At 36.6% G+C, this 27,646-nt stretch overlaps 1 protein-coding gene across 3 annotated transcripts; it reads left to right on the forward strand.

The window, feature by feature from the left end:
- Positions 1-429: 429 nt before the first annotated feature.
- COPS2 (COP9 signalosome subunit 2) lies at positions 430-27,646 on the forward strand. Of its 3 annotated transcripts, XM_066341475.1 has the most exons (14): positions 499-562; positions 9,308-9,362; positions 11,379-11,492; positions 12,112-12,189; positions 15,600-15,725; positions 17,318-17,428; positions 17,543-17,620; positions 20,480-20,654; positions 21,106-21,284; positions 21,373-21,425; positions 23,627-23,724; positions 25,522-25,604; positions 26,186-26,244; positions 26,897-27,646. In XM_066341475.1, exons 4-14 carry the CDS (start codon positions 12,166-12,168, stop codon positions 27,039-27,041), a joined length of 1,131 nt encoding a protein of 376 aa, XP_066197572.1. In that variant the 5' UTR covers positions 499-562; positions 9,308-9,362; positions 11,379-11,492; positions 12,112-12,165; the 3' UTR covers positions 27,042-27,646. The 3 variants fall into 3 exon arrangements, with proteins under 3 accessions (XP_066197570.1, XP_066197571.1, XP_066197572.1); XM_066341473.1 differs by lacking the exon at positions 9,308-9,362 and having other exon boundaries at positions 430-562; XM_066341474.1 differs by lacking the exon at positions 9,308-9,362 and having other exon boundaries at positions 430-562; positions 17,339-17,428.

A 27,646-nucleotide genomic window follows, 5' to 3' on the forward strand; every position in this document is an offset into this window, starting at 1 on the left:
TCACTGGAACACCCAGCGCAGTGAGTGGGCTAAACGCATATACATAACGAAGGCAGAAATAACACTACCTGTCCCACAGAACGGGCAAGTCAGCCTTCCCTCCGCGAAAGGCTGCCTCTTATTTTCAACAGAATGAGATAGTTCCAGAGTCCCAGGCAAGGGAGGAGACTGTTCCCTTGCCTAGAAGGCTGGAAACTGTGCTCGATGTGAGCGCAAGGTTTCCAAGGCCCTTCGACAGAGCGCTGCTGCACTTGACGATTCCCTAGTTGCTAGGTTTAGTTGCTAGGCACCAACTGTCTCGCAGGAAGAGAGAACGGTGCACTCTCTTTTGGCGTTGTAGCGAATCCTGTCGATGCCCAGCGCATTGGTTCCGGAACGAAACATTCAGCTCCCCTATAGAGCGACCGGGAAGGCAAGGAGAAGCTGGGAGTGACGCCTCTGAGCCGCGAAGGATTGTGGGAGAAGGTTGTCTCCAATTTCTCCTCCCCCTCCCCCCTTCCCGGCCAAGATGTCTGACATGGAAGATGATTTCATGTGCGATGATGAGGAGGACTACGACCTGGTGAGGCGCAAGGGACGGACTTCTGGGGCTGGAGGTGGCGTCTGGCTCTCGAGGCCAGGGCAGGGGCGGCCGCGGCCTCTCCCGGTAGAACATGTGCTCTTTCCAACTTCTCCCGGTGCAGTGACAGGACGGGTTTACCTCCTCCCCATTCCTGCACCGGCCGGGGCCCTGCTTCTCCGGCATGGGGGAGGGTAGGGTAAAAGAGGCAGCGAAGGAGGTCCGAGCGCCGTCTCCGTTTATTTGGACTCCCCTGGCCTCCGGCGTCCGGTCCTCAGTGCCGCTACCTCCTCCCCCCCGCGCGAGCCGCCTCGGGAACCGTGTGGTGGTCTAGGCCCCGGCTCTGCCCTTTCGAGCCCAGCACTGCGGGCCCCCGTCTTCACGCTCGAACTGAGCGGGTGCGAAATGCTGGGAGAAGGGTCTGAAAACTGGGGGGTCTTACTACTCCCAGGCGTGACCGGGAAGCGGCGTTTCTGGGTCTCCTGGAAACATAGCCTAATCAGTCCTGTCCGGGGTTCGTTTTGGTTTAAGGTAGATGCCGTGGAGAATGCAGAGCAAAGATAGCTAGAAAAAAGTAGTTGCACTACTCGGTTTAAAGAGAAAAGCTGGAGAGGAGGTTTTGCTTATTGTTTGTTTTGGTGGTGGGGGGAAGGGGTAACAAGGGGATTGACATAAGTGCCGTTTTTCTTGACTTAGAAATTTCCCAGTATTCAAAGTTAAAAATATCAACAGTGAAGAAATAAACGAATTTATGCAGCTGAATGGTGATTTTAAAGTATTCAAGGTTTAATTTATAAGCACATTTACAGGTGTTTGGTTTTTTAGTTCACTAACATTTCAGGTTGCTATTTAAAAATACGGTCTGTGTGCGAACTAGGAAGAAAAGTATAGACCAAGAATCAACATCAACTTTATTTTTGGGTTTTTGGGGGCGGGCGTTTTTGTGTATGATTCGTATATATTGTAGTGATGCTCCATAATTGTAAAATTATGAATACTTAGGGAGATCTGGCTCTTATATTTTAAGTGCCAGAGATCCTCAAAATATTAATAATCGTTTTAGAGTTAGTGTAAAACTTCTTTGTAAAGTCATTTTCAGTTATCTTTCCATTTTAAAGAAGGCACATTTGGAAAAGGAAGAGGGAGATGCTTACTATGACCTGAAAGTCATAGTAGAGGTTTTGATCATTTTTAAAGTTAGATGTAAGATTTTGCTAGTAGTTATGATTTATCTCTTACATATTTACTTTGTGCAAACCAAACCAGTTGTAGCAGTGCCTTAAGTTTATTAAGTTATTTGTGATATCTTAGGCATTTTTATTTTTTAACATGTTTGTATTACAGGAATTTTTTGTAACTATGGAAGTGTTTTTTTTTAATGTTTGTATTTTTAGTTTGTGTGTTTAAATGTTTCTGCTTATGTCTTTCCTAAGCAATAGTTTTCAATACATACCTGACTTATTAGCACTATGATTAACTTGAAGGTCATCATTCAGCATATAGTGGAGGAAGGGCGATGAAAATTTTATTGTCCCATGAAGTACTCAATTTTTGCAAGAATTTTGGTTAAACATATATTGTTTTAACTCGGCTAGGTTTCTGCAGCCTTTTAGGGGCCTACGTTACAGGTATAACAAAGTTGTCTTTTTTTGAAAATCTCTTAACCAAAAAGAGTAAGGTCTTACACGACTACATAATTAAATGGAAAAATTACCCCAGCTTTCTGTTAAATAGTTGTCCCTCTCCCCTTATCTTTCTTGCACAGATACCATTTTGAATTTCCCGTTGGATTTCAAGTAGTGAACGCCTTTATGCTTTGTTTACTACTAGTTAAACTCTTTTTGGTGGCATAAAATTTATTTTTTACTGCCTTAGTTGATTTCCTTAAACCATTTTACATTAAAAAATAAAAGAGTAAGGGGTTGGTTGCCATTTCATGCTTACATGTTACTAAAAGAGAAGCTTTTTGTTTTTGTTTGTTCTTTAGTATTTGCTTGGGTCTTTTTGTTTCTTTGGATTTAAAGAGTCTACAGAATTGACTTGCTGTTTTAGGGAACCTTATTTTTTATTTAAAAATGTTTGTTGAAAATTTTTCAGGCACTGGCCGGTTGGCTCAGTGGTAGAGCGTCGGCCTGGCGTGCGGGGGACCTGGGTTCGATTCCTGGCCAGGGCACATAGGAGAAGCTCCCATTTGCTTCTCCACCCCCCCCCCCCTTCCTCTCTGTCTCTCTCTTCCCCTCCCGCAGCCAAGGCTCCATTGGAGCAAAGATGGCTGGGCGCTGGGGATGGCTCCTTGGCCTCTGCCCCAGGCGCTAGAGTGGTTCTGGTTGGGGCAGAGCGACGCCCCGGAGGGGCAGAGCATCGCCCCCTGGTGGGCGGAGCATAGCCCCTGGTGGGCGTGCCGGGTGGATCCCGGTCGGGCGCATGCGGGAGTCTGACTGTCTCTCCCTGTTTCCAGCTTCAGAAAAATAAAAAAAAAATAAAAATAAAAAATTTCAGTCACTTCATTTTAGTTGAAATGTTAGTCATGAGGGTTTCCAACCACAGATATATTCTGCATATCTTTTATAGGTTGTCTCTTGATAAATTTTAATAATACCCTAAGGTACTTTTTGTTCTTGCCCAATGTAGCGGGAATGGATAGTTAAGCTACCATTGAAAAAAGTAAAAATCTGTTTCTAAAACTATACAGTTTTAATCCAAGAAAGTAAATAATGACTTGTGCCCAAAATCTGAAAGAAAAGAGAACAAACTTGGTTAAAAAAGAAGAAACAGATGTAAAAGAAATTCATTATTTTTTACCTCTTCTAAGATTTCTTAAATTTTTTTTTTATAGGCAGAAGCAGGTACTTTCTAAGAATAGACATTTAGGGCAGGGACTGGAGCCTTAGGAGATGGTACTGGTAAATGTCTTTTAATCCAATGTTTGCTCATTTTCATTGTGCATATAAGGAGATAGGAGGTTATAGGTTATTTTCTCTGGGATTGTTGTCCCTATAACTTGCTACTTGGGGATTTGTAAGAATAGATTTTCAAACAGTAGACCTTTCACAAGTCTGAAGCATTGTTCTCTATGCTGCACATACATTTGGAATTCTGCATGTGGTCTTCATGTATATGAAATTTGATTGTATAGTTGAGGCTTCTAAAAAAATGTGTTTAATTGTAAATAATTAGAAAGAGCCCCAAATTATCAATAAGGAGAATACTAATATTAATAAGGTAATGATAGATAAATTATGGTATATGCATATGAAATGCTATGTCAGCATTCAAACCTGCTTCTAAAGAATATTCAGTAATATGAAAAAACTTGTTATAAATTGTATTGGTTAAGAGTCTTGAATGAAGGACAGGAATACATGTCAGACTAGTTTAAACTTAAAAGAACATGTATTGGCTCACCAGGAAGTGTAAGTAGGGCTGGATTCACAGACTCAGATGATGTTACTGCATCTTTTAACTGTGTCTCTCCTCCTGGGCTGCTTTCTTCACTGTGTTGGTTTAGGTGCCTTCACATTATGCATTTTGCTAGTATCACAACCCCAAAGGTAAGAGGGTCTTCTCTGCTGGATTTAACGGGGAAATCCCAGGAAGGACAGCTTAGGTCTCGCTGGTCTCCTGTGAACCACTCTCACTATAGGGAGGAAGATGGATTGCTTGCCTCCTCTATGGGAAGAGCACTATAATTAATTGAAAACCCTCATCTGGTAGAGGAAGGGTTAGTTAATGCTGTGCTGTGAATAATACATCTCCACTATAAATATGTAATTTGTATTACCATGTTACTGGGTGGAAATAAAATGTATTTTGTTGAGTGGAGAAAAATACAGAAACAATGTCTGGAAAATCTGAAAACTGTCAAGAAAATAAAATTTCTTTCTTACCACCCTTTCACAGTGGACCTATATTTTATTGCTGGGAACAGAAGGGACAGGGGTACAAATGATGAGCAAAAATTTACTTTGATCTTCAGAGGCCAAACAGTGATTTTGTCATTACTCAGATTTTTTTAGAGTTCCTCTTAGAAATTGTCTTCAAAACCTGAGAAATCTAGGTGTGTCTTTTTTAATGGGTAACACATGCACGTGATTCAAAAACATAAAATATAAAAGTAAACTTTCCTTTCCATTTTGTTCCTCATTTGCCCAGTTCCCATCTCTCCATGTAGGTAACACATTTTTATCTCCTTTTTTTTTTTAACTGGGTTATAGCATATTACATATATTGTTCTATACTTCACTTTTTTAATTAGCTTAGAAATTATTTCGTATAGGTATCCAAAGAGCTCACTTCTTACAGCTGCATTGGTTGTATGGTTGTGCCATACTTTAACCATTTAGTTCCCCTCTTGATAAAAATTTGGCCCGTTTTTGTTTGCTGTTATAAACAATGTGTAGCATTTAAAAAAAATAACCAGCTATAGCCAGGGCTTGTCATTTTTACAGGTGTTGAAATAATATTTGGAATCAGTTTTGGTAAGTTGAGCCATCAAAATGAATGATTCTGTTTTAAGTTGGAAACAGATGACTAATGAAGTTAGTTTTCTTGAGAATTTCAGAAGTGTCGATTATCCATGTCAGTATAATTGGAATAATTTTACTACCTCTTCAAGTTAATACTTTATAGAAAAGTATTATTTTGAAATATAAGTTTTGGTGCATTTTTTAAACAACCTGTTGCATTAATTTATAAGTGTACCCTGTATAACGAAATTAGAGGCATTTAAACAAGGATAGCTAAAAAGATAAGTAATGGGAGACAGTTCTTAAATGCTAAAAATAAGATAAATTTAAGGCGTTTCACTCCTAACTTAAATCTGTAAACTATGAATACCTAACAGTGAATTTATAATTGTGTATTATATTTCAAAATGAACACCTCAACCTCTGCAGGAATTAGAAATTTGCTAGCAGGTTTCACCCCCACATTGTACCAGAGAGGAACTAAAGCATTGAGTGTGAGTGACTTACCTAAATTTACACAACAAATTAGTGGGAGAGTCAAACTGGAGTCTAGGTCCAAATGTCTTATGTCTTTTAGAAATTTAATTTGAAGACTGAAAGTTTAGGACAAAAAACAAAATGCTCTAATTTACACCATTGATAACAAATTAAGACCAGTTAACTTGAGGGAAATTTTTTAAAGCTTGGATAACTTTATGAATGGCTGTATCTAGTCCTTAAGGATAATGGGACATTGCCCGTTACCTGTGTGCCCCTCATCTAGTGAAGCTGTCTAGCCATGGTCAAGGCTCGGGAAGCATTGTAAATGGTGAATCTTGTTTTCCTAGAGCACATTTCTTACTAAGTAGATAAACTCGGGAACCGACTCTATTCAGCAGTAACTACATTCCAATATCCAGTGGCTATTTTGTGTCATGTTATTTTGGAACATTCACTTTTTATTTCAATTAAGCAAACACTTACTGGGCATTTGGTAGTATATGAGGCTCTGGGGATACCAATATGGGAAGGAAAAGTTTCAGCTTTTGAGAATTTTGTGGTGGAGCAGGAGAGTGGAAAGAACAACACACAGGGGCTCCGTGTTAGAGAGATGCATGTCATGTGGAGGCTTGACTGAGAATATTTATTTTGCCAAGAAGAGTTGGGGAAAGAATCACAAACTAAGCCCTGATGAATATGTTTCCTGGGAGTGTTAGGGCAGAGGGGCATCATAGGAGAAAATTGGGAAGTTTGTTAGGATGGGCGGTGGTTTAAAATTCCTAGCAGAGAGAACAGTTGATGCCAAAACAGAGTTTTTAAATTGTGTGGTATATTTGAGAAAGAAAATACAGATTTGAATGGTGTGAATGGATCACAGATTGCTTTGGGGAGCTGTCAGGACATGAGTTATATTAGTAGGTTGGAATTAGTGGGTTTTTTAAAAAATACCTTTAACAATGTTCAGTGCTTGTTTATTTTTTTTCTTTTCTTTTTTTTTTTTTTTTGTATTTTTCTGAAGCTGGAAACGGGGAGGCAGTCAGACAGACTCCCGCATGCGCCCGACCGGGATCCACCCGGCACGCCCACCAGGAGGTGATGTTCTGCCCATATGGGGCGTCGCTCTGTTGCGACCAGAGCCAGTCTAGTGCCTGAGGCAGAGGCCACAGAGCCATCCCCAGTGCCTGGGCCATCTTTGCTCCAATGGAGCCTCAGCTGCGGGAGGCGAAGAGAGAGACAGAGAGGAAGGAGAGCAGGATGGGTGGAGAAGCAGATGGGCGCTTCTCTTGTGTGCCCTGGCCGGGAATCGAACCCGAGACTTCGCACGCCAGGCCAACGCTCTACCACTGAGCCAACCGGCCAGGGCCAGTGCTTGTTTCTTTTAAGTTGCTTAAATTCATCTTTGTTTTTTTAAAGCATTTTTAATATAATCATTAAATTTTCAGTTTCTCTTCTAAAAAACATACTACTATATTTAAACTTTTACAATTGTGGTTTTATCCTATTTGACATAAGGGAATTCTGTTATTCAATATTTATAATACTTTTCCTATGTTCCCTATTCTGACTAGTGACACTGTAGTCATTAGTGATAACTTTATTTTGCTTTATCTTGTGACCATTTGCTGGGACCTTTTTGTTTTACATTTTCAACATCCCTTGACATGTTCTATATTCTATCCCTTTCCTTTTGTCCCTATTCTACCATTTGGAGTCAGGCCTCCATCATCGCTTGGTCAGACTGTTATTAAGAGAATCCAGCAGCTACTTCATTGCTACCAAAGGTCTCTTCCTAAAACACAAATCTGATTATTTTCCTGTAAAATCTTTTAATAGCCCTCCATTTGATCTAAATTCCTTGCGAGACTTCTGTGGCCCCATTCCTCTGTCCTACAACAGTTTATCTCTCATCAACTCATTAGACATGGCCTGTTGGGCAGATAAAATGTATTATGCTCACTTTGTTAAAGATAACACGAGGAGGCAGTCGCCCAGGTGATATTAATGTGTGTTGGAGATTGTTGTAACCTGGGGCTTGGTTTTGGGATTAAGCCTTTCCCACCCCTTTTGCTGTAGGGCGGTACAATCCAATCATGCCTCAGAGAAGTGACTTTGTATTAGAGACTACCCTATTTTGTATATTGGATTAAAGGTTGTGAAGCTACACTATAAAATGGGGGCAGAACGGGACTTGGCCCTTGGTTCCTGAGATTAGCATGAGAGAGCAGAGAGAGTAGAGCCAGCAGCTAAAGGAGGCCACGTGGAGGAGGCCAGGAGAAGCAGCCAAGATGGCGGAGTGCTGAGTGAGATGCCAGTTTGTGTAGAGTTTGTATCTGGGATAAGGGAGGAGATGGGGAACTGAGGAGAAGAAGGCTGGTGAGCTAGAAACCTTTGATTCTAGGAAACTCGGATAAGTCAGTGGCTTTGTGAGCACTGAGTGTGACTGGGTTTTGGAGCCCAGTGTGTATTTTTACTTGCCCGCCGGGTGCAAGGTAGGATTAAAGGCTATGGCCCATCAGTTTTTGGCTCCGCTGTTTCTTTGCCGACTGTCCGAATCCAATGCGAACCTGCATGGGCCGGGCTGCTTTGATAGTGGCCCTGGCCGTGCCTGCTGGCTTTACATGGCCCAAACTATTCATGGTTCTTCCAAATATGCAATGCCATTTCAAGCTTCCGCGCCTTTGCACATATTAATTGCTATATTTTAAATACCCATCGTCATCCCTAGCAACTCCTATTCATACTTTTAGAGCAGGTTCAGGTAACTTTCCCTTTCTCTAGCTCACTCAAGCGTATAGTTGATTACTCTTTTTATGAGCTGACATACCTAGTACCTGTCTCTATTACTGCTTTTATTGTTACATTGCTGTTTTGTTTGCATATCTGTCTCTCTCTGAGAGGCTTGAGGGGAAAGACTTAATTTACATTTGTTTGAGCAGTACTTAATTGCTGGTATGTACTAAAGATCATTATCAGAGTTTAAATAATAGCAGTCTGAACAGAATCAAGGACTTCAAAATGTCATCAGTTTAAAAATTAGGGTAGTTTAATAACTGAAAAGTAGTTTGATATAGTACAGTTGGTATTGATGGTGTGGTTCACCAAGCCACAAATGACAGGTTAATGATGTCATGGAAGCAGGTTGAAACCATATGAACATGGGGTTGCACATCAAAATAAAACACTGCCTAATTAGAAGGAGCCAGTCAGTGGTAGCTTATCAGTTGTGCCAATTCTTATATATTCATACAATGAAGCAGTAACATTTGAGTTGAATTGCACTTAGCAAAAAGTATTATACATTTCACTTCTTAATCTATATAATCTGAAAAATTAAAGAATATATTCACAACAAGTTGGATTAAGTCTTATCTCAATCATTGTGACTTGGGGAGTTATAACATCTAATGTTTAGAAATATTAGTCTGGAACCAGTCAGGTCCAAGAAGTATTAGTAGCCAGTCTTGTACTATAAGAGAGAGCATTCAGTGACTGAATGACAGACACTCTGTTAGACATGGTAGGAAATGCAAAGGTTCTGGTCTTCAACAATGTTATAATCATTTCACTAACCACCAGGTAATTGGAGTTAACTTTTTTACTTTCTAAAATATTTTTAGTTTATCCTTCACTGGCAGCTCTACATGTGTACTTCTCAGCATCTACTCCCCTCTTCTCATAACCTGGTCTAGTTGTTTTTTCTAATCTGTTATAGAATAAGACAGCAAAAATAAATGGGCTTTGAGTGAGAGTCCAGGTTCTTAGATTTTGGAATAGATGTAAATCAAAAAAATTTTACTTCCAGGTTCAAGGGTGGTCTCTGAAGATTTGGATTGCAGAAAAGTCATCTTCTGGTTGAGGTAGCTATTACTATATATTATTGAACAGTTAACTAGAAAAGAAATTATTTCTGGAGCTGTGGAGTAGGTTTTATAGCCATGATTCTTTACTCCAGGTCTTCCTTGAGGAGGTGACATTTAAACTGTAATGACATGCAGTAGTTAACCAGATGAAGAGAGGTGGAAAGAGAAGAGAATGGCATGTAAAGATAGGAAAGAGGTGGCCACTTGTGAGGTAAGGCCAGAGTAGTTGCAGCAAAGTGCATGAAGGAGAATTTGATAGGAGATACAATTGGATGTATACTCAGGAGTCAGATTTCAGTGCTTTATAAATTTGATTTTAAAAGTAATGGAAACCCATTTTTTTAGAAGAGGAATGAGATAATTTACACTTTGTGAGGATTATTCTGGCTGCTTATCATGGCAGGATTGAAATGTAAAGGTTAACAAGGAGAATGGAAAGGCTATTATAGTCTGAAAAGATGAAAGTGGCTTGGTAGGTGAGAGGTGGCAAGGAAAGGGGGAGTAGATAGGTTATGATGAAGGTAGAATCAATAAGGACTTTCTATGTTCATAGACTATGACTGCTTTTAGTTTTTTAGTTACCTCCCACTGTGCTGTTTTGTGTATCTGTTGTTATTTTTTTCCTTTCCTGTTTTGTCTAGCAGGCAAACTTCCATTTATCTTTCAAATCTTAGCTCAGAAACCATCACTTGATATACAAATTGGCGTTTCATTCTTTATTAATTGCTTTTTAGTTTGATCAGTTTTATCGTAGTCAGACCTAGATTACAGGGTTAAGAAGCGAATGACTGATTATGAAATTTATACGCTACCCAAAATTTGATCTCATTCTTAAGTGTTTGAGAAGAATTCCATATGTTAAACATAACTAAATTGCTGTTCTTAAACCTGAGACTGAGTGCCAGTGCTTCATATCTTTATGCAAAAAAGTTATTATCCTCCAGAGGGCGCCTATTACAAAGTCACTGTGATCAGATAAACCTGGTTTTATACTAACATCAAACATGCCCCTCCATCTACTGGTCACAGGAAAAAATCATGTGTATGTATTTTTCAGATTTCTAATGCTGCACTAAGTATATACTGCTTTTCATTCTTGTGCCTTTATGAAACATAGAATTTTTCATAAATAGCTCTAAAAAATTATTAACTGTATTTGGATTTAGAAATAACTCTACAATACTATTCTTGTCTTTTTGTGTTTAGCTAGGTGCTTTACTTAATTTGGCATAAACTTGCCCTTTATGACGACTTGTAGCTGGAGAAAATAATCTATATCTTTCTAAAATAATAATTATTATACTAATCCATGTGTATTTTATAATCCTCATCAAATTGAGTATCTGGGGACTGTTTTTAAACTTTTGTTTATAATGTTCCACAAAATAGATGGTTTACTCCAATTTTATTCTGCTTTAAGTATTAGAAACTGAATTTATGTGATAAAAATCACATAATTCATTTTGTTGTACTTGTTTTGTTATGAAGCTAGTTAAAATACATTAATAAAACTGAACAGCTGTTTGTAATATTGAGTGCACATAAGGCAAACGTTTTTATTAACATATTAGCAATAGACTATCCAGGTGGTTAGGATGTTAGAATGATGAAATTCGAACTCGGGGAGTAGAGAAAAATAGATTATGAAACTAAAGATGAATAACTAGCACTCATGTAGATTTTTTATCCAGACCTATGACTAACAAAAGGTCATTTTACAGAACTGGAGGTCATTACCCAATATTATTTCTTTCTGCTTTGCCTTAGTGTTGAGTCCATGGAAATTGTAGTTTTTGAAATGAAAGAAAAATGATTTTATTATACTATTCACTTGACTTTGGCTTTTCCCTTAGTTTTTAAAATAATGGTTAAATATCTATGGCATTTCACCTATGTGTTCAAGGTTGTTTTCTTTATACATATATGATTTTATGTCTTAACAATATTTACTTTTCACAATGCAATGTGTGGGTTTCTTTTTTTCATTTTAACATTTTTTTTTCCAACACACAGGAATACTCTGAAGATAGTAACTCCGAGCCAAATGTGGATTTGGAAAATCAGTACTATAATTCCAAAGCTTTAAAGGAAGATGACCCAAAAGCAGCATTAAGCAGTTTCCAGAAGGTTCATATTTTTTCTGGTTGATTCTATGTCTCAGATTTTATGTTTTATTGATGTCTTAGATCAAATAAGCTCCAGGTGATCTTATCTCAGAAAAGTGTGTTGACTGCTTAGTGATAGTCCTGAAAAATAAGTGTGCATTATTTAGTACAAGTATATATTTCTAAAGGGCCATCCTGTTTGTTTTTCCCCAATCAAGCTTTAGAACTGGGGCCGCTGTCCTGAAAAGTTGGGATGATTCTGGTAGGGGAACCAACATGATAGTCATGCAATCTTGTTCTTCTTTTGGGGACAGATTACACAGGTGTGGTTTCACTGTTCAAAAGTGTGATTTCTTGACTACTGGTACACTTTGGATTATTCTTAACCAACAGATTATTCAGAGGAAAAAGTAGTTCTTAATCTTTTGATGAAGCAACTTCACAATAAACTCACTTATACTTAAGTAAGCATTTTAAGACTTGTTTCTTTTTTAAGCCTTTAAAAAATGATACTGAGAAATGGGATTCTTTGGGAGAATATTTTTCATGCATATCATGTAAAATAAATCCAACATTTAGACATAGTGTGTCATTAGAAAACAACCCTATTAAGTCAGACTAAGAATTGCTTCCTTTTTTAGGTTTTGGAACTTGAAGGTGAAAAGGGAGAATGGGGATTTAAAGCACTGAAACAAATGATTAAGATTAACTTCAAGTTGGTAAGATTTTTTTTGAAGGGAATTAAACTAATAATTTTAAAAATAAATTCTGTAAGTAAAAACCTCATGCAACAAAATACTATTATATGTACTTCTCTAAAATATTTTAAGTGTTCAATATGTTTTCATATTCAGGCTACTTTTCATTTCTGACTATAGTAATACTAAGTGAAAGAAAATTCTGCATAGTATACAGAGTTTTTGTTTTGTTTTTTAACAGTTTTTAAAGAAAACAAATCCTTCGGGTATCTGGACAGTATTTGGCTGCATTATTAATAGAATAATTTTTCCACAAACTATTAGTGTTTGTTTTGGAGTTTTAACATTCTACTTTTATTACAAAGAGTCCTTTTTCTACTATGAGGGCCAGAACCTAAGCATCATACTTGACTCCTCTCTGTATCTCTTACCCCACAAATAAGTTATTGGTAAATCTAAGTGACTTTTTTTTTTAAGATTTTATTTATTGCTTTTATAGAGAGAGGAGAGAAGGGGGAAATGAGAAGTGGCAACCTGTAGTTGCTTCACTTTAGTTATTCCTTGATTGCTTGTCATATGTGCCTTGACTGGGCAAAGCCCGGGGTTTTGAACCATCAACCTCAGCATTCTAGGTTGACCCTTTATCCACTGCACCACCACATGCCAGTCCAAGTGACTTGATTATCTCTTCAAAATAGAACTTCTGCCTGACCAGGCGGTGGCGCAGTGGATAGAGTGTCGAACTGGGATGCAGAGGCCCCAGGTTCGAGACCCCGAGGTTGCCAGCTTGAGCGCAGGCTCATCTGGCTTGAGCAAAAAAAAAGCTCACTAGCTTGGACCCAAGGTCGCTGGATCGAGCAAGGGGTCACTCAGTCTGCTGAAGGCCCATGGTCAAGGCACATATGAGAAAGCAATCAATGAACAACTAGGGTGTTGCAACAAGAAACTGATGATTGATGCTTCTCATCTCTCTTCGTTCCTGTCTGTTCCTCTCTCTCTCTCTCTCTCTCTCTCTCTCCCTTTAAAAAAAAAAGAAATAGAACTTCTGCCTGACCAGGAGGTGGCACAGTGAATAGAGCATCAAACTTGGACATGAGGGCCAAGGTTCGAAACCCCAAGGTCACCGACTTGAGCGTGGATTCATCCGGCTTGAGTGCGGGCTCACCTGGCTTGAGCATGGGATCATAGACATGATCCCCAAGGTCGCTTGCGTGAGCAAGGGGTCACTTGCTCTGCTGTACCCCCCAGTCAGGGCACATATGAGAAAGCAATCAGTGAACAACTTAAGGTGCTGCAACAAAGAGTTGATGCTTCTCATCTCTAGCATCCTCACTCACCTCCATGACATCTACAGAAATTCCACAAAAGATTTTAATTCATATCTTCCCCCCAAAATATCAGGACTAGTCAAAACTCCATGTTAAATGTTTAATATATTATATATTGCATTTAAGTATAGGTAAAGAAAAATATCTGTGTTTTATTTACACTTTCTAGTTCTACTGCTCGGATACTCTCATAATATGCGTTGCTCAAAACCCTTATGCTTTCTTTCCACTTACTGTTTGTGAAAATACTTACTATATTTAATGTAATAATTTAAATGTCAGTGAAAGAAGCATCAGAGATTTTAATTAAAATTATAGTGACATTAGGGGTCCAATGTTTAATTCTTAAGATGCTATGATTTAAAATAATACCAAGGAGTACTGTAGAAATATGTTACTGTAATTAAAGAAAAATACTATCTTAACATACTAAGAGTTGTTTAGTTTTTGAACCCATTTGATCACATGCTACCTACAGGGCTTGATTTTACCATTTTGCCTTGAGCCAAGATAAGAAAAGGTTATTTGTATTCTATGTTATTTTTGCCTAGCTTTCTTCTCTGCATTTTATTTGCTCTAGCAGCACCTCTGCATATGTTATGGTTTACAAGAGTAGTTGTAACTTCCATTCCTGCCCCTCATTTTCTAGTTGGTTCAGAGTAGGACCTATGCTGCTGTGTAGGAATTTTGGATGGTAAAAAACTGGAGGAGTTTGGTATCAATTGCTCTGTGGTCACCACTGCAAACAAAACCAGTTTACCTAATCTTTCCTTAACTTTTACTGATAGTCATAATTTCTGAACATTGAATTTCATTCAAAGTTACTACAGCATAAGAAAATGAATTCAAAGTAAACTTTTTGTTAAAATCCTATTTCAGTATCAGGATATCTCAAAATTGAAATAGTGGTATTTTTAGTTTTCCTTTTGTCACAAGATAAATTCTGTAACTTGGTTTTAATAGCTTACTGATAGGATGTTATCTATTATTTACCCACTCATGCTATTGGCATACTTGAAAACAAAAGTAGTTTGATATATAATTCTAAAGCTATTTCTATGTTTTATTCACTTTTCTACCCACCCCTACTGTCGTTTTCATTTTTGTAATTCAGTTCTTGCTTAGATGATGTTAGGGACTTTTCTTATGTTTTCTTTTTTTGTCCCTCATACTGTATCCCAGAGCAGGACATAGTCCTGCAGGAAAATTACAGTATCACTAGTTTATTCTTCACCTTCATAAACATGTTTATTAGTTAAGAAAAAAGCCTATCTGCCAGTTCCCCTTCTCCCTGGTGAAAAGTAGAGACCCAGTAAAGGGAGATTGAGAGAGCAATTGGAGATTGTGGGGACTGTAAATGCAGGTTATAAGGTTACATGTAAATTGGCTTACATGATATAATTTCAGGGGTGATAGACCCTCCACCAAAATATTTGTGCTGGAAATTTTACTCCCTGTCCTTTATTTCCTCCGATCTTCCATGTTTCCTGAAATAACTATCATATTGCAAATAGTGCTTCAAGGAATAACAGCATTAGCTATATCTTCTTTTGAGTAGAGCCTTAAATGGGTGGACTTTTCTTGATATTGTAATGAATACCTGGGCTTGAGAAGATTCTTTTACTTCAGATTTTAACAGAGTCAGCCAATAATAGGGAGAACAGAAACATGTAACTGTCGTGAGGGAGCTTCCTGATGAAGGGACAAATCTTAAGAGGATATAGCTGATAACTACATAGCTGGGTACCCAAGGCATTTAAAAAGTTGCATTTATTTATTTTTTTTGTTGATGAATATTTTAGTTTTTATGACTTAAATAAATATATTTGTTGCAGGGAGGAACAATATCTGAAATTTGGAAAATCTAAAAGTTATACTATTCATAGGCTAACTTCATAAATTTGGTTTATGTGTCTGAATAATATAATTTCAAAGTTAAGTTAAAATGTTAGAGTGTCTGTCATAGTTTCTCTATTATAAAACTATTATTTTTCAAGTATGCTGTAATATGTACTAAAATTGTAGTCAGGTATATATATATATATATATATATATTTTAGTGCATAAATGTGTATCTAGTAATTCATTTTTCTTTCTTTACAGACAAACTTTCCAGAAATGATGAACAGATATAAACAACTATTGACCTATATTCGAAGTGCAGTAACAAGAAATTATTCTGAAAAATCCATTAATTCTATTCTTGATTATATCTCCACTTCTAAACAGGTTAGATTCTGGTTTTCCTCTTGGTACTTATCAATGTGTTTATTATTTATATTAAGGACTTTGTTTTTTAAGGCCTAGAAGTTCTATTTAAGCATTTATGCTAGTTATTCTTGTGTTCTTAAAATAATGTATACTCTTTTCTTGATTATAGTACCAGTTATGTGATATTAAAAGATATTAACTCTAGCTTAATCACTTTAAATAATATCATCAGGTACTGGCGTAATCTGCACAGTTTTTACTGGCTTATGTAGATTCCAGTTTACAGTTGCTCTCACAGTTCTTTTTGAACTCCACCACCACTTCAGCTAGCCGTCCTGAGCTATTTAAATACTTAGCCCTGACTCATAGGTGATTTATGTAGATTTGATTAGATAAAGATCCTTGAGGGAGAACCTGTATTTATACAGTTAGTGCTTGGCATTACTCATTAGGCGTTTGTTTAAAAAATGCTTTTATAAAGGATTGGTGGATGATGGGTGAAGAAAGGCAGATGATAAAGTACAGTGAACATTGGGAGTGATGGCTCTTTGTTATTCTAGATTTTGGTTATTAAGAAAAGCAATGATGATTTTATTTTATTGCTAAGATAATTTTTAATTGGATTGTTTGTTCATATTTTGTTAAGCAAAATAGTCCTAAATTTCAGCTTTCTTACACTGACTGGTATTTGAGCATAAGAAGTACTCTATATTATTTAGTATTTCTTAGAACATTTGATACTTTTTATACTCATAATAAAAAATATCATGGAATCAACCTCTTTCATTCCATTTTCTAGTAGATGTCAATTTTATTTCTTGAGGCAGTTTACTATTTTTACTCTTTATCTAAAATATATGTAATGGAAATAGAGGTATATATGCTTTGTTAGAACATTTGTACTTAATGGCACAATTCTAGAGGTTTTTATATATCAAGGGGCTTATCGTAGGTGGAAAAATGTTTTCTGAGTTTTATAGACAAGTATCAAAACAGTTTTGGTACACTATTAATAAATATTAAGCCAGGTGTTGGGGTGCAGGTTAAGTAATTATAAAATGTCAAGATTGTGTGTTGCTTAATGCTATTATATGTAAGCTATTTGTCTTTTGAAAGTAAGAATAGATATTAAGTGGGCCACACCTGATTTATTCAGGAAGCCATCAGCAGTCATGAATAAAGAACCTTTTCCGAAAGCATCTGAGTTTTCTGTGCCCGTGGCCCTGTTACTTTCTGATTCTATTAAGTCGAGATAGTGTTTGCCACATGTGACATACCAAATAGGAGTTGAGTGAATAAGATAACATTAATAACAGTACGACTAGTTCTAATTATGGATCATGTACTTTTGTTAATATAAAGTAAGTTATTAGATTGGAAAGGACAAACTATAAGAGCATTAGATATTTTCTGTGTTTTGTTTTTTTAACTCAAAAACATATCTTGTTACTTATCTTTTGTAATTTTGGTCAGTATTATGTGGACTTCCACAGACATTTGGTAAGATACAGATGGTAGTTTATCTTATATGTATTAAGTTCAAAGATGCACTTTTAGTTTGCTCAAATTAACTTTATTAACAGGTACAAATTTGCTGTTTACAATTATAGAATTCTGATTTTTTATGTCAGATGGATTTACTGCAGGAATTCTATGAAACAACACTGGAAGCTTTAAAAGATGCTAAGAATGATAGGCTGTGGTTTAAGACAAACACAAAGGTAATGATTATATTTATTCTTTTTTTTGAAGAGTGGGCGGGTATCCTTAGTAAAGTCTTCTAAAGATGCACACCTTCTCCTGTTGAAATCTTTGATTTTAATGTCTCTTTCCAGCTTGGAAAATTGTATTTAGAACGAGAGGAATATGGAAAGCTTCAAAAAATTTTACGCCAGTTACATCAGTCCTGCCAGGTAACACTTCCTTAATTTTTATTATTAACATTTCTTCATAGTAAAATAGCATAAGAAGTGTTTGTATTCGAAACATTGGTTATGGCTGTTTTTGTACTAGCATCATCTCAAAAATAAAATTTGGAAAATAAGTTACCAAAAATCTTATTTTTTCTGAGTATTACATTTCTTCCAGCTTTATTCCTAATTTCAGCCCTTATGTTTGTGGGATGAAACACAGGTATTAATAAATGAACAGGTCAGTCTTTAATACTTACTAAGAATAAGGCTTTCATATTTAGTTATACACCCTGTGAAAATCAGAAAGTATATTATAGACATTTATGATAAAGATATTTTATATTCTAGTTTCTAATGTATGAATTCTCTGTAGCAGTACTGTCCAGTAGTTCATGTGATGCTAGAAATACTCTGTCTGTGCTTTCCAATATGTAGCAATAGCTACATGTCATTAGGTGTTTGAAATGTGTCTAGTGTTACAGAGGTGCTGAGTTTTATATTTCATTAATTAAAATTTGAATATCCACATAGTCTGAACAGTATATCTGTATAACTTTTTAGCCACGGGCTATAACTTTATATTTTTTGTCTTGATCAATAAGTTATTTGATATTAGTTTAAATTTTATGTAGAAATACTGTTGTAAAGTTTAAGCTCTTTCAAAGCTGTGTACTATTATTTCAATTATATGTATGTTATTTCTGCAAATACAAGGGGGAAGTGATCAGAAAAGTATTCTATTTTTTTTTTTTTTAAGATTTTATATATTGATTTTAGAGAGAGGGTAGAGAAAGAAAAAGGTGGGGGGAGGAGCAGGAAGTATCAACTCGTAGTTGCTTCTCATATGTGCCTTGACCAGGCAAGCCCAGGTTTCGAACTAGAGACCTCAGCATTCAAGGTCTATGCTGTATCCACTGTGCCACCACAAGCCAGGCAGGAAAGTACTCTAAATTTTTTTCTTCTTTTCCAAGTGAGAGGAGGGGAGAGAGACTCCCTCATGCACCCTGATCCAGGATCCATCTGGCTAACACACCCCCACCCCACCACATCCCACCCTACCCCATCTGCTGCAGGTTCTCTGCCCATCTGGGGCCATGCTTGCATCGAGCTATTTTTAGCACCTAAGCTGAGGCTCCACGGGAGCTTGGGAGCTTGAGAGCTTGAACCAGTGGAGCCTTGGCTTTGGGAGAGAGATATAGAGAGGGGAGAGGAAGGAGTGGAGAAGCAGGTGGGTTGCTTCTCCTTTGTGCCCTGACCAGGAATCAAATCTGGGACATCCATATGCTAGGCCAGTATTCTACCACTGAGCCAACCGACCAGGCCGAAAGTGTTCAAAATTAATCACCTGCAGATACTTTTATTTATTTGTTTTTTAGTTTATAAAAAACAAAAATATTTATACAGTATTTCATAGTACAGTAGTTCTGCTTTATAAAGTGGATCAGTCACTTATGAATTATTTTTTTATCTCTACATTCTTAGGAAAGCTTAGTCTGATGCATAAACAACTGAGTTCAGCTCCACATGAAAGGGAAACAATAGAAGAGCCATATCTGAATGGAGGAGGGTGTTTCAGTATATACAGAAGAAATAAGAAACTTTTGTTTGGTTTATTTTAGCACTTAAGGAAAATCATTGTCTGGATTGTAAATAACATAATATAGCAGAGATGCATGATAATCTGAATGTACAGATTGTCTTGCAGATCATATTTTTTTACTCTTGTGATTCCTTAGTGAATAAAGCTTTAAGTTGGAAGACCAAGTAAATAATAAATTTTGGCTTTGTGTAACATGGGTGTTTGATCTTTATGATTATTTCACTATTGACTATATGCCGTTTTTCATGACCTGCATTTTGTGGCTGTTGGTTATCTTTCAGAGTTGAAATTAAATGTCACCACTCTTGTTATTTTTTAGACATCCCCCAGGAGAGTTAGTCCCTTTCTCTTCCACCCTTCTAGGTACTTGGTTTGTGTTTAAACTGGAATAATCATATAGCATGTAATTTATCCCTTGACAAATTAATGTACTAGATTGTGAACTCTATTAGGCCAGGAACATTGGCTCATTTAACTTATTTCCCTGAGGTAGACCCAATGCCTGGCACAAGTAAGGTACTCAGAGGGTGTTTTCTGATTAAATCAGTATATCTAAAGTAGTTGTGAAGATTTGGGGAAGACCATAAATAACCTTCTAGCTAAAGACAAACATAACATTTTATACATAATATATATACCTCTGGCCACTTTTTTCTTATTGAGTGACTAGAGAGTACAGAGATATGTGGCTTCCTTTTTGGCCATTTAAGGTAGTGTTCTTAGGACTCTAGGCCCTAATTAAATTTGTAGTACATTTTCACACAGAATTAGAAATTTATAAATGTAAGGTTATTGGACTAAAATAAAAATTACAAGGCTGACTCTGAATTCTATCTTTTTTTATTTTTTTGACAGAGACAGACAGAAAGAGGGACAAATAGGGACAGACAGGCAGGAAGGAAGAAAGATGAGAAGCATCAATTCTTTGTTGCGGCTCCTTAGTTGTTCATTGACTGCTTTCCCATATGTGCCTTGATAGGGGGGCTGCAGCAGAGTGAGTGACCCCTTGCTCAAGTCAGCAACCTTGGGTTTCAAGCCATCAGCTTTGGGCTCAAGCCTGCAACCATGGGTCATGTCTATGATCCCACACTCAAGCCAGCAACCCCATGTTCAAGCTGGTGAGCCCACGCTCAAGCCTGCGACCTTGGGATTTTGAACCTGGGTCCTCTGCATCCCAGTCTGACGGTCTGTCCACTGCACTATTGCCTGGTCAGGCTCAGAATTCTATCTTGACTAAAGTTTACTATTTGCTTTCCTAGACTGATGATGGAGAAGATGACCTGAAGAAGGGTACACAGTTATTAGAAATATATGCTTTAGAAATTCAAATGTACACAGCACAGAAAAATAACAAAAAACTTAAAGCACTCTATGAACAGTCACTTCACATCAAGTCTGCCATCCCTCATCCACTGATCATGGGAGTCATAAGAGGCAAGTTTTGTTTGGGGGGGAGGGTAGTGTCATGGAAGGTATCAAGGTGTCATTGCATATTACTGGATGACTCTGAAGGCTGTTTCTGTTTTAGTGAACATAATTGACAAAGTAGTAAAGTCAATGAAATGATACGGTCTTAGAAAGAAGTTAGGATGACTTTTTGTCTTGTAATATTTATATCAGCAAAGATATTAATAGAAAATTTAGCATAACTTTTATTCTAGAATTATAATGATGTATATAAAATTACTTTCTACCTCAGTTGAGAAAAAAAGACTTGCAAATGCTTGTTTGGCTGGTGTTTAATGAAGAGCTGGGGCTACTACTGTTCATGTTGCAGAATTAAAAGACTGGAAGCCATTGCAACGGTTTTCATTTGATTTTTATTAAGTGGTCAGTCTTGTTATGATGGAACTGAAAAGGTCTTCTTCTGTTTTATTCTTTACAGAATGTGGTGGTAAAATGCACTTGAGAGAAGGTGAATTTGAAAAGGCACACACTGATTTTTTTGAAGCCTTCAAGAACTATGATGAATCAGGAAGTCCAAGACGAACTACTTGCTTAAAATATTTGGTCTTAGCAAATATGCTAATGAAATCGGGAATAAATCCATTTGACTCACAGGAGGTATGTATGTTGATTTCTATCAGTTGTCTTTTGTGGAAATAAATTTTGTACATACATATATAGTTAATTCTTTTTTTACTATGTTTAGGCCAAACCGTACAAAAATGATCCAGAAATTCTCGCAATGACGAATTTAGTAAGGTAAGATTTTATATTTCAGTTAAGGTAAATTTCTGTAAAGCAGTGAACAAGGGGAGAGAGAGAGAAGAGAACTTTTCAGAATTCAGTTAACTCAACAATTACTCTTTTATATTTTGGTTTGAAATGTACCAGTTTGTGAAATATTTATCTTCTGAAGTAATTTATTCTGTTTTTGTTAGGCACAAGATTTTATAAAGTATTTGCTGCTTTTCTCACCTGTATTTTTGCTAGTTTTCAGCAGAAAACTGATTATAGATGTTTTAAAACAATTTCATAATGTTCACTGTTTCTAGCTGCCTTAATCCAAAGTGAAATTATGAATTGGTCCACAAGTCGAGAATTTTCAGTAAGACAATTATTTCCTCAGTTAACAAGATTTAAAAAATCATTTTTAAAGCATTTACCACAGATAATTTTCTGAGGTGAGGAGCATAGAAGTCACTCTGGTAAGATACCCAGGGATTTATTGATAGCTTCTGTGGAGAGAGAGGTGACTAATGATGTTTAACAACTGAAAAACCTGCCATAATTAATAGTAAACAAAATTCTAGAGGATAAAACCAAGCGAAAAGCCTAGACAAAAGGCCTGGTTTTGCCAGAGAAATCAGCAAGAATAATTTTCTTCTGTGCCAGGACTAAACGGAGCCCAGGCTTTTGTGGGTTTTATTTGTAGGAAAGTATGAGAAACGTAACAAGGTTTCTTCAAGTCCTTCGTTTTTTAAATTTACAGCTGCATTTACCATCTTTATTTCACACAGTTTATTCTGTCAACATTTGGCCATAATAACTAAGAAGTGATTTAGTTAGAGATCAATAAACTTTGTAATATTTTTTAAAAATTGTTTATAAAGTTCAATTGCTAAAGCAACAGTTTAAACTTTTAAAATTCTTAAAGCATTATTGAGGGAAAGTTTTGCACTAGATCTTAACATTTTATCTAAATTAAATTGGTTAAGTACATTGAAATAGATTAAAGGTCTGGTTTATCAGACATTTACAAAGCAATAGTTATATTTAAATAATTATTATATCTTACAATTTACTTCAGTGAAGACTATATTGGAACTTGGAAGCTTATTTTAATGGTAAATTTTGACCCAAACAAGTGGCCTATCATGTATCACATTTTATATAAGATTTTTTTTAAGTCACTTAAATAATGGAAAAATGTCTTTTGGTTAAAATATACATGTGTGCAAGTGTTTTCACAGCTTGAATATATCCTCCTATAATATATTACAGTAAAGTATTTGGAGTAGGTAAGAAAGTAATGCTTCCTAATTTTATCTTCCTAGTCAGTTGCCAGCAGACTAGAGGAAAATAATTCCTGTTGAAGCACTTGAATCACCTGCCCCTAACATGAAGTTACATTGCGACCCAACAGATGGAAGCACAGCAGAGGGCGTGCAGAATGGCTGATGATATGTCTTACATATAAAGCAGACAGTGGTGCCATTTCCAGAAGGTTGGCTTCTTCCTTCTCAGCACCTTTAGCAATTGTCATAGTGCCTTATGGAATTATTTCAGACTAGATACTGGCTCAGAGAAGTGTGACCGTAAATCAGCCTTTGGCCTTCTGCAGCAGTCTCCATCACTATTTTGTGTGTGTGTCCCATTTGGCACTAACGATCCACCACTCATTGAATTTTCTGCTCTGTAGCTCAGCGGAATTTTCAGCTAAAGAATTGGGAATCAAATGTTCCTTTTGAAATGTTTTGACAGTTGCTGGTAGCTCTCTAGAAGAAAAAAATTAGGAAGCTCATTTCTGAATAAGCTTCGGAGAGGGTATGCTGTTGTTTTTGAATGTAAAGGCCAAACTCCCTTGTACAGTAGTATGCATGAAACTTGGTTTCTGAGGGATTAAATGCACAATTTAAGAACATCAAGCATTTCAAGAATTAAACAGTCATTGAACTATTGTCAATTCCTACCTATACCAAGACTTTGAGATTTAAATTAGCTATATATAAGTATATAATCCCAAAAGATATATTCAATATTTCTTTCATAAAACCAAAAGCATTAAAAAGGAAATTTATTTTATTTGCAGAAGGATGTGCGTGTGTTTATCTGATTCCCGTGATAGAAATAATAATTTAGGTTTTTGCATATAAAAATTGAGAAACAGGCTCTTTGAGTTATCTAATTCAATACATGACTCTTCATCTTTGACAAAATATATACTTTTCTTTCTCTGTTAGTGCCTATCAGAATAACGATATCACTGAATTTGAAAAGATTCTGAAAACAAACCACAGCAACATCATGGATGACCCTTTCATAAGGGAACACATTGAAGGTATGTTCTTTTGGCCACCTGAGTTCTGTTACTTTTTTTTGTCACTAACAGTGCTGCCTAATGGAGCTGGATAGATTTAAGTGTTTTCTTCTGTTTATTGTAGGCTGTGGAAATGTTTATAAATGTTGTCATGGAATAGGTTACTCCCTAAAATCATAAAGTTGTTTTAAAAGAAATCATTAGCCAGTTTCATGTTATTAACAGAATCAAGTTCTTATATGATGTCCATTTCAGATGTCCTTTTTTCCTTTTTATACTAATTTAGATATTGTTGCATATATTATACAGATGCTTAGGTTCAAAGTTGATTTTTAGAATTTGTTTTTGACAAGTAACAAAAGGCTGGGTGGCTCATTTGGTAGGAGCATTGTCCCAACGTGCCAAGATTGCAGGTTTGATCCCCAGTCAGGGCACGTACAAGAATCAACCAATGATAGTATGAATGAGTGGAGCAAGTTGATGTTTCTCTCTCTGTCTCTCTCCTATCCTTTCTCTCTAAAAGTCAATAAATAAAAAATGGTTTTTTTTAAAAAGTTTTGAAAATAACTTGTCAATAATGCTGAGATGCAGTTACTTAGAAAGATATGCTAATACTGTAACAGTAGGTGTAATAAGTTCTGTTGGATTCACAAAAACAGAAATCTTTGTTCTGGGCCTCTTTTTTTTTTTTTTTTTTTTGTATTTTTCTGAAGCTGGAAACGGGGGATAGACAGTCAGACAGACTCCCGCATGCGCCCGACCGGGATCCACCCGGCACACCCACCAGAGGGCAATGCTCTGCCCACCAGGGGGCAACGCTCTGCCCACAAGGGGGCAATGCTCTGCCCCTTCGGGGCGTCGCTATGTGGTGACCAGAGCCACTCTAGCGCCTGGGGCAGAGGCCAAGGAGCCATCTCCAGCGCCCGGGCCATCTTTGCTCCAGTGGAGCCTCGCTGCGGGAGGGGAAGAGAGAGACAGAGAGGAAGGAGAGGGGGAGGGGTGGAGAAGCAGATGGGCGCTTCTCCTGTGTGCCCTGGCCGGGAATCGAACCCGGGACTTCTGCACGCCAGGCCGACGCTCTACCACTGAGCCAACCGGCCAGGGCCTGGGGCCTCTTTTATACCTCCAGTGTTCCCACCTGTTATGGAGCTATTTGAGGGTTTTTTAATGATCATTTAGAACAACTCATTTAATAGTTTAAAATTCCAGATGCATCAGGACAATCTGAAGAATACTTTGAAAGTAATGTTTTTGTTCTCTACCTTTTTTTCTCTTTCATTCAGCAGGCATTTTTAAAGTTCATATGAACCTAGGGTGAGACTGTATTGTGTAGATATAGAAAAATGTAGAAGTCTTATTTATTCATGAATTCCAATCTAGTTTTTTTGAAAAAGACACTTGTACATAAAGAAATGGGGAAAATTGTAAAATCATTGTATAAAATATAATAGTCTAAGTTTAGTAAGAGAGCATAAAGTAAGGGACTTAGCTGGTGTAAATCAGAGCTTCCTGATAAATGTTGACTGTAGGGGAATGGGAAGGAGTATTACTGAGAAGGCAGGAGGATGTTCCAGGCAGTGTTACACATGAGCGGCATGAGGGAGGTGGTAACAAAAAATGATGGGCAAATCCTCTAATTGTACTGGTCATCTCTAGGACCCAGATATTTTCAGATCCAAATACTTGTCCTTGCCAGACAGAAGGATGTATTTTGAGAAGATAAATGATATAGTTAATATGATTTAGAAGTACATGATGATCCATAAAGATATACAAACTGTTAAATACAAATGTATTATCTTAATTTTTGTCTTTCAGAGCTTCTACGAAACATCAGAACACAAGTGCTCATAAAATTAATTAAGCCTTACACAAGAATACATATTCCTTTTATTTCTAAGGTACTTATATTCGCAGATTTTAATATTTACAGTTTATAAATGTTGTATACCTGTCTTCTATTTAAAAGAGTAATTCTAACTTGGTAACATTTTGTAACATTACATTCTTTAAATACCACATAACTTGGCCCTGGGCAGCTAGCTCAGTTGGTTAAGAGTGTCATCATGAAACACGAAGGCTGTAGGTAAAATGCTTTATGTTTATTGTGAATTTTTTTCTCTTTTCTTGCTATAATTTAACAGAAAAGAAAAATAAGGATCATTAAATTTCTTCTTAAAGATTCTCTCAGCCTCACAAAAGATTACAGAAAAGAGAGTAGCGGTTAAGATTTATAATTGATGAAGGGTTAACCCTAACCATAATAAAATTGTGGTAAGACTGTACTTTAAAAGTTTCAATTTCAATTTTAGGCCCTGGTCAAGTAGCTCAGTTCGTTAGAACACCATCCTGACATGTTGAGGTTGCAGGCGGCTTTGATCTCCAGTCAGGGCACATACAAGAATCAAGTAATTGTTTATGTAAAATCCTGACTTTTAAAAAAAAGTTAATTAGTGGAATTATAATGAATATTTTGTCTTAGGAGCTAAACATAGATGTAGCGGATGTGGAGAGCTTGCTGGTTCAGTGCATATTGGATAAGTAAGTACTCGGCTATTTTTTATCACAAAATATTTAGGACCATAAAATTTGAATGATGGCAAAGGTGGCAGGTGAATTTTTTATTTTTCAAAAAAAGCATCTTCTGGCTATAACTTTCTGTTAAAAGAGATATATATGTATGTGTGATGATTTTTTAGTAAATTAATGAAGACATTAAGCACATGATCTCTGGAAAAGTTCTAAGTGGTTTTTCAGAAGGACTTCTCATTCAGTATATGACCTATATGCAGCAAGAGAATTATTTAATGAGTATCTTTTTATGTATCAAGCATGGTATAGAATAGTTATGAAATTATCCTTTTAAAAGCAGTTGTTAAATTTGCAATAATTACTTTTAAATCACTTATAAATTTTTTAATTTAAAAATTATTTGCTCTTGATTAAATTGGATAAGTCTATGCCTGTTGGTTTTTTCAGTGAAATTGAAGACAGGTAGCTAAAATATGGTTTGTGTCTAGACTTTGAATAAGGTAGTGAGTGTTATAATTAATCCTGAACCCCTTTAATGTAGGCACCAGTTTTTTCTTTTGCATTTATTGATATTGTAAATATTTATGAAATAATTAGTCTAGAAGTTGTGCTTAGTGAAAATAGTGTGTAGATATACATGTCTTCTTTTATTTATTTCCAGCACTATTCATGGCCGAATTGATCAAGTCAACCAACTCCTTGAGCTGGATCACCAGAAGCGGGGTGGTGCCCGATATACTGCACTAGATAAATGGACCAACCAGCTAAATTCTCTCAACCAGGCTGTAGTCAGCAAACTGGCCTAACAGAGAACAAGCTTTTACAGACAAACTTAAGGCAACAATGCAGAGATGTAATTCTTAAAAGAACTGGGAATGGCAAAACTACTGTCGGTTGATGTGTCCTGAAAATTATTGGAGTTCTGGCAGAAGTGCTTTTTTTGATCAACTGGTTTGTGTTTTGCTGCTGCATTTATCCCAAGAAAAACAGCTTTAATCTCCAGAAGAAAACCAAAATGCCATGGGATTTATGCTGTATTGACATCTTGCCCTAAACATACAACATCATAGTAATTTGTCATGGGCAACATGACCAGAGAGAAGATTTTTGTCATGATTTTAAATACACTGACACGCTACTGTTGGTTAAATTTAAACATGTTTTACCTACAGAAATTCTCTCACAAATAACCTGCAATAACTTGAAATGCATACCCTTTTGAACACTTCCTTTTCTCGTGTATAAATTAAAATGTTTGCTGCATTTTGCAAAATGTCAATTCTCCAAAAATGTGTCCGTATATTTCCGTACCTGCAGTGTAGTCAAGGTTTAGATGAAACCCCGTAATGACAGTGGCAGACTGTCACTTAGGTTCAAGCAGCAAAATAAACCGTGCAGCTCAGAAATTGTA

Source organism: Saccopteryx leptura, chromosome 6 (assembly GCF_036850995.1).
Source record: "Saccopteryx leptura isolate mSacLep1 chromosome 6, mSacLep1_pri_phased_curated, whole genome shotgun sequence".
In the NCBI taxonomy this organism is placed as follows: domain Eukaryota; kingdom Metazoa; phylum Chordata; class Mammalia; order Chiroptera; family Emballonuridae; genus Saccopteryx; species Saccopteryx leptura.

Coding starts and splice junctions, on each gene's coding strand:
- COPS2 (XM_066341473.1), top strand. CDS start 509: ATGTCTGACATGGAAGATGATTTCATGTGCGATGATGAGGAGGACTAC. Junction 21,285..21,372: donor ATCCATTTGACTCACAGGAG/GTATGTATGTTG, acceptor TACTATGTTTAG/GCCAAACCGTACAAAAATGA. Junction 25,605..26,185: donor ATATTCCTTTTATTTCTAAG/GTACTTATATTC, acceptor ATTTTGTCTTAG/GAGCTAAACATAGATGTAGC.